This window comes from Hemiscyllium ocellatum, chromosome 14 (assembly GCF_020745735.1).
Source record: "Hemiscyllium ocellatum isolate sHemOce1 chromosome 14, sHemOce1.pat.X.cur, whole genome shotgun sequence".
In the NCBI taxonomy this organism is placed as follows: domain Eukaryota; kingdom Metazoa; phylum Chordata; class Chondrichthyes; order Orectolobiformes; family Hemiscylliidae; genus Hemiscyllium; species Hemiscyllium ocellatum.
Window position 1 is genome coordinate 2,699,353 of NC_083414.1, and position 7,553 is coordinate 2,706,905.

The window sequence follows — 7,553 nt, forward strand, 5'->3', positions numbered from 1 at the left end:
GTGAGGCAGCAGTGCTAACCACTGCACCACCATGCTGCCCAAATAGAAATAGATTCAGCCCAAGGGATCCACACCGACCATCCAAAGAGTAACCAGACGCCTACCCTATATTTACTCCTGACTAATGCACCTAACACATAGCCAATTCACCTGCACATCTTTGGATTGTGGGAGGAAACCAGAGCAGACATGACGAAAACATGCAAACTCCATACAGTCTATCACCTTCGGCAGGACTCGAACCCGGGTCCCTGGTACTGTGAGGCAGCAGTGTTAACCACTGAGCCACTCTGCTGTCCAGAAGTATGAACTCTGTTTCTGTCTACAGACACTGCCAGACGGGCTGAGTTTCTCCATGACGTTTCAGTGTTAAGTGTGAATGCTGTTTGCTGTGGTGTTGACTTGTTTTCACTGGGGTCAGCATTGTGTGTCTGATTTGATGGCTGCAGGAACAGGAACTTTACTTCACAGAACCCAAGCAGCTGCTGGATATCTACACCGAACTGGAGGAACAAAACTTGTCCCTCATTCTCAACTCACAGGAGACTGAGGAGGCGGTGGAGGAGATCAAACAGGCCATGGCTACTGCCCAGCTTAAGATGTAAGAGTTTCAATCATTCACTCAAACCCCCATCTATCCTGTTATAGAAGCAATATAGAACTGAAGAATCAAAAACAATCCTACACACTGGTGAATTCCACCCATCAGCCTGCACATTATGTGCTGTGGTCATATTCACCAGAACCATCGGAGTTGCCTTGGTTAGGTTGGCACAGTCACCAATCCTTCTTATTGTTATCAGTCTTTGTGACTGATATGGAAATGGGAGAGGCGCAACACACAGCCTTTAGCAGGAAACAGGCTCAATCTCGTTAAACATTAAGGGTTTATTACGCAGTCTTTAATAGCTATTGACATGACATCAGAGATACACAATGTTCTGGTGTGAAATTATCAGGCTCAATCCCCATTACTGTCAGTGATATTAATGTTAACACTATCACTGCTACTGTAACACTGGAACATGCATACGCTGACTCACTCCTAGCAACAGGCCTTTAATCCTGATGGCTGGAAATTATCTCATTAGGTTAGGTAAGCCTTTCATTAACGAACTGCATTGTACAATGCAGACTTCTCCATTTTGCTTCTTTTAGTTGTCCATCTAAGGCAGACACCAAGAAATCCAACAGTGAATTCAGGAGATAAATTAACCAGGAATGTGGAACTTGCTCCCACAGGGAGTGGTTGAAATGAATTCCAGGGATATTTAAGGGGGAGTTTAGAGGGAGAAGGAGATAGAGAGTTATGATGGTTGATTTAGACAAAGCAAGAAATTCAATCTTTGATACCAGCATTGGGACTAATGGCCTGTTTCTGTCTCCTATGTGATTTGATATAATTGATGGCAGAAAATGTATAAGGAGTTAATGGCCCCTTCCTGTTCTTCAACAATAAAGTTTAACAGCTGAGGGCTCTCTGAACCCTGTTCCCTGCCATTTAGTGAGCAAGCATCTGAACCCATCCCAGGATCTCGCTGTTCCTCCAGCAAACACAGAATTTGCCTTTGGCGTTTCCTGAAGGGCCTGTGTTAATTGTTTTACTGGGAGGAGAGGCGTTTGGTAAGTCTTTCTGTTTTGCTTTATTGTGGAACTATGATGGATAATTTTGCTGTTTGTGTTTGGCAGGAATTGTGAGACAGATTTTCTGAAGCAGCAGTTGAACATGCTGAATGAAGCTGTAGCCAAGGAGGAGAGCAGGGCTGCAGAACTTGAACTCAAAGCCAAGATGTTCTCCTTCAGCCAGAGCACAATTGAAGATCAGGTATCAGCTTTTGCCCTGGGAGCAGGCCTTCCAAGGGAAACGTCTATCGCACACAGCCCTCCCTCTCCCCACCTTAAACACCTACTCTCACCCCAACCATAACCATCAATGGGATGGAACACTCCTCACTCGCTTCAATGAGTGTCGCTCCAGCAACGCTCACGCCATCCACCTTCACCTTCGACAGTCCCTCGGGATTGAGGAGGATTCTTCCATTCTGGAGTTGTGGGTCTGAGGTGATTGAACAGGAGCTGGGATATTCAGGTTATCACATGCTCCTTCCACAGTTTACACGTCTGGACCTGAGGGAAATGCAGCTATTTCCACTCCAGTTGGAATGGTCTTGGGTGAAAAATTCCCACAAACAGTGGAATAATGCTTCCAGGACAAGGTAACTTGTCTAATTCAACATTTTCAACATCTGCTCCCTCCACCACTGAAGTTCAGTTACAGCAGTGTGTACTGTCTACTGCAAGAACTTCAAAAGATCCTCAGACAGCACCTTTCAAACCCATGACCACTTCCATCTAGAAGGACAAGGGCAGCAGATACATGGGAACACCACCCCCACAAGCCACTCCCCATCCTGACTTGGAAATATATCACCGTTCCTTCACTGGCACTGGGACACAGAACAAGGGAGTGGCCATTTTGGGCTAAGTGAGGAGAAACCTCTTGACTCAGAGGCATGTGAATCTTTAACATTTTCCTCCCTAGAGGGTAGTGATGCTCCACCGATGTGTATATTCAATTCAGAGGCTGCATGTTTGACACAAGGATTCATGGGATATGGCGATAGATGGAGTTGAGGGAGAAAATCAGTCATGGCAGAGTGGGTTCGAGGGGATGGATGGTCAACATCTGGCTCCTGTTTGTTATGTTCTTGACCATTGCTGTTTATTTACCCCCAAACATCCTTTACCCTAGGATAAAATGCTGGAAGCTCTGGATCAGAAAGTGGGAGAGGTTTACAGAGCCTGTATTGGTGAGAATGAGGCCAACATGAGTACATTACAGATGCTGACCAGTATTGAGAACTACCTGGAAGACTTGTTTGAGAATCTGGAGAAGCTGCCTCGAGAGAAGGTGGAACTGGCACAAAGGAACAAAGAAAAGGAGAGAAGGATGAGGTAGAGACACCTGAAAAGAGGATGCAAAAACACGGTGTCTTATTCTCTTTAACAAAGGAAGGATAGACTTGCAATAGTAGAAGTTCACTCGTTAATTATTGAGGTGTCAGGGAATTTTGTTTTTCCCTGTTGGTTTGCAGGATGTCAGCCTCACTGGCCAGACCAGCATTTATTGCCCATCCCTAACTGCCCAGAGAGCAGTTATCAGTCTTGTGAGTCTGAGGTCACCTGTAGGCAAGGATGGCAGTTTCCTTCCCTAAAGGACGTTGGTGACCCAGGTGGGTTATTTACTGAGAGTAATGGTTTTACTGCTATTGTTAGTCTCTTAATTCTGGATTTTGTTTTTAATTGAGTCCAATTTCCTCCATCTGTTATGGTGGGATTTGAACCAGGCTCCCTGGATTAATAATCTGGGCTAATACCACTTAGCTATCACCGCCCCCCCCCCCCCCTTAACAAGAACAGATTGAGTCAACAGGTCAGTTTCTCTGGAGTTTAGACTACCCAAAGCCTGTCCACCATCTACAAGGCACCAGTCAGGAGTGTGATGGAATCCTCCCCACTTGCCCTGGATGGGGGCAGCTCTAACAACACTCAAGTCGTTTGGTACCATCCAGGATAAAGCAGTCCCCGCTTGACTGGCACCATGTTCACAAACACCCACTCCCTCCCCCACGGACGCTCAGTAGCAGCAGTGTGTACCACCTACAAGATGCACTGCAGAAACTCACCAAAGATCCTCAGACAGCACCTTCCAAACCCACAGCCACTTCCATCTGGAAGGACAAGAGCAACAGATACATGGGAACACCACCCCCTGCAAGCCACTCACCATCCTGACTTGGAAATATATCGCCGTTCCTACACATCATTGGGTCAAAATCCAATAAATTCTTCCCCAAGGGCATTGTGGGTCTACCAATAGCACATGGACTGCAGTGGTTTCAAGAAGTCAGCTAACCCCCACCTTCTAAGGGGCAACTATGGTCGGGCAATAAATGCCTGACCAACATCCCATGTACAAGTTTAAGTCTCCTGCCTGGTTGTGGAGTCTGGATCTAGAGGCCTGAATCATGGTTGTATTGTCACCTCCAACAGAGACTACCTGCAGCCTTAAACCTAGAGGCAGTAATGCCCGAGTTGTCAGGCTCTAGGGACCAGTGGCATCCTCTGCTTCCAATTTGTGTGTTGATGTGTGTTGATATCGATGAGGAGTGTGAGTGGTAAGAGAGGTCACCAAGGGAGTGCTCTCCTGTGCAATGTGAAAATCACTGAGTACCTCTGGATAGTTCCTGGTCTGTGCTCTATTGGCTTTCAATCCGGGAACATGGATTAACACGGAATTGTAATTCCAAAGAAGGGCTTTGAAGTCCCTGCATCTGAGGAATTAAAATTTCCACTTTCTTTTCTAATTAACCCATTCAGAGACATTATGAAACACCTCTGGTTCTGGTGGGATTTTATACTGGGCCTCCTGGTATCGAGCTAGGAACACTAGACTGGTTTCACTAAGTATGAGATGGCCTGGGAGTTGCAGTGAGAGAGAGACTCACTGAGATCTTTATAGAGAGAGGGAGAGAACTTCTTCAAGGTAGGCATTCTTGCAAGAGGATTCACAGTAAGATTAAAATCAACTAGGCGAAAGTGAGGACTGCAGATGCTGGAGATCAGAGTCTGGATTAGAGTGGTGCCGGAAAAGCACAGTAGGTCAGGCAGCATCCGAGGAGCAGGAAAATCGACGTTTCGGGCAGGAGCTCTTCATCAGGAATGAATGGTTGTGGAGGGCTGATGAAGGGCTTTTGCCCAGAACATTGATTTTCCTGCTCCTTGGATGTTGCCTGATCTGCTGTGCTTTTCCAGCACCATTCTAGTCTTGACTGTGATCTCCAGCATCTGCAGTCCTCACTTTCACCTAGTTTCAGTAGGTGTTAACTATGAAGCTGCTGGCTTGTTGTGAAAGCCCACCTGGTTCACTCATTCATCCTGCTCCTTTTGGCGACAGGTTACCAGCCTGCAGTCTATGACCCAGTCCCAGAGCAATGGGATTGCCTCTTAACTGCCTGCTACAATGGCTGAGCAAGAAGGTGGCTCTCCACCATCGTCTCAGGGGTTAGTAGGGATTACTGGCCTAGCCAGTGATATCCACACCTGGAGAATGCATTACACAAGGTTATGGAGCCCTTCAGGAGGCCTGTGATTGTTCTCACCAGCCTCAGGCTCAGCCCCAGCCTTGTCTGAATCACACATTGAGTTCTTTATTAAAAATCACACAACACCAGGTTATAGTCCAACAGGTTTAATTGGAAGCGCACTAGCTTTCAGAGCGCCTCTCCATCAGGTGGTTGAAGGAGTGGCACTGCAAAAGCTACTGTGCATCCAATTAAACCTACTGGACTAGAACCCGGTGTTGTCTGATTTGTAACTTTGTACACCCCAGTCCAACACCGGCATCTCCAAACCATGAGTTCTTTGATTCTGTTTCACTCACAGGGTAAGGGAGGAGAGACTGATGGAAGAGAAGCTTCACCAGGAAGAGCGAATCCACCGAGCAATGATCAGATCGCAGGCTGAGCACCAGAAAAAGGTCAGGTTTATGTCAGAGAACTTTTCTTGCCCCAATCTCCCCATGCTCACCCCTGAGCTGATTAAAGCTCTGCTCCCTGTTATACACCCACTTCACAGTCAGAGAGGTCTGCAGCACAGAAAAGAACCCTTCTGCCCGTTGTGTCAAAAAACAGCTTGCTACCCATTCTAATCCAATTTTCCAGCACTTAGTCATAGTCTTGAATGCCTTGGCATTGCAAGTACACATTTCAATACTTGGTCAATGTAATGAGAGTTTCTTCCTCTACCAGCGTTAACAGTCAGAGTTCCAGAATCCCACCAACCTCTGGGTGAAAATATTATCCTCACATCCTGTCTAAACCTCCTGCACCTTACCTTAAATCTGTGAAGCTTGGTCATTGATCCCTCCAGAGCTGGCCCTCTGACAGGGCTGGCACTGCAAGTGGCAGTTGGGATATATTCTGCTCAAATTCCTGGCATAGGTCTCAAAGCCATAATACTGCTGCCGCACAGCACCAGAGACACGGGTTCAATTCCCACCTCAGGCGACTGACTGTGTGGAGTTTGCACATGCTCCCTGTGTCTGCGTGGGTTTCCTCCCACAATCCAGAAATGTGCAGGTCAGGTGAATTGGCTATGCTAAATTGCCCGTAGTGTCAGGGGCAGCGGTAAATATAGGGGAATGGGTCTGGGTGGGTTGCGCTTCGGCGGGTCGGTGTGGACTTGTTGGGCTGAAGGGCCTGTTTCCACACTGTAAGTAATCTAATCTAAACTCAAACTGGGAGTTATTGATATTTCTGCTGACCACAGGCACTGCCAGGTGGCTGAAGTGCTTTAAGCATTCTGACACTAATTCCTGCTCATCTTCACAGACCGGGAGGAAACTTGTGTATCGATCAAAGCCGCCTTTAATGAAGGAGCTGGAGAAACAGAACCAGATCACCACTGACAAGGAAAAGGAGGAGAACGAGTATTACTTTAGCATGTAAATCCATGCTTATGAAGTTCTGCATCTCACTGGAATCACTGCATGTGTACTTTCCCCACTGCTCACGGCTTGCAATGGAGTTTTAGTTCAAGCAGTTTCCAATGATGTTTCTTTTCAAATCTCAGCAATCCCCATAGGCACAATCTCAGCTGCAAGCATCCAAAACGTTTTATAAAGTCTGAGCAGTTTTAAGTTTTCTCGTTTATGGAGCAGTGTAAGTTTGTAGTATGTGTTCACAGATAGTATAAATGATTGAAATAAATGTGACTATTTTCCTGTCTCTGTGAGGAGTCAGAGAAGATCAATTTCAAACCAGCTTTAACTACTACAAACGAGGACTCTGCATTACAACAGGCCACAGCACTGTCAGGGTAAGAAACAGCAACTCCTGATCCTTCTGCAGTTGGCAACGTTTAGATTGGCATCAATTTCATTGTAGAGCATATTCAAAAACAATTTGCAGGAATGATTCATCCTAATCTCAGTGAGATTGTGCATGTGCTACCAACTTAAGATCAATTGAGATTTTGTGCAGGTGAGTTTGAAAATCTCACTCAATACCATGGTCAACATCGAATCCCATTCTTTCATACATACTCAAGTCAAAATACTTTTCATTGACTTTATGAACCAAATGATGAATGGCAGGACCCTGGAAAGTACTGAAGATCAGAAGGGCCTTGTGCATACGGACAGATCACTAAAGGCAGCAACAGAGATCGATAAGATAGGTAAAAGGGCACATGGGATACTTGCCTTTATTAGCCAGGGCGTAGAATACGAGAGCAGGGATGTTATGCTGAAACTGTAATCAACATTTCCATATCCACTCCTTCACCACCAATGCTCACTCGCAGCATTGTGTACTGTCTACAAGATGCACTGCAGAAATTCACCACAGATCCTCAGACAAAACCTTCCAAATCCATGACCACTTCCATCTAGGAGCACCTCCTGCAAGTTCCCCTCCAAGTCACTCACCATCCTAGTATTGGAATATAGTAACATCATTAACTGTCCCTTGTTTCAAAACCAGATGCTTTCC

At 46.1% G+C, this 7,553-nt stretch overlaps 1 protein-coding gene across 1 annotated transcript in view; it reads left to right on the plus strand.

Moving 5' to 3' along the window:
- The window catches only part of cfap100 (cilia and flagella associated protein 100), a 48,692-nt gene extending 41,956 nt beyond the window's left edge, over nt 1-6,736 (plus strand). The window contains exons 11-15 of the mRNA XM_060835822.1: nt 450-601; nt 1,690-1,825; nt 2,753-2,955; nt 5,446-5,539; nt 6,393-6,736. Of these exons, the coding sequence (XP_060691805.1) occupies nt 450-601; nt 1,690-1,825; nt 2,753-2,955; nt 5,446-5,539; nt 6,393-6,509 (702 nt within the window). The 3' untranslated portion in view covers nt 6,510-6,736. The remainder of the gene's footprint in view (nt 1-449; nt 602-1,689; nt 1,826-2,752; nt 2,956-5,445; nt 5,540-6,392) is intronic.
- Nucleotides 6,737-7,553: the final 817 nt, after the last annotated feature.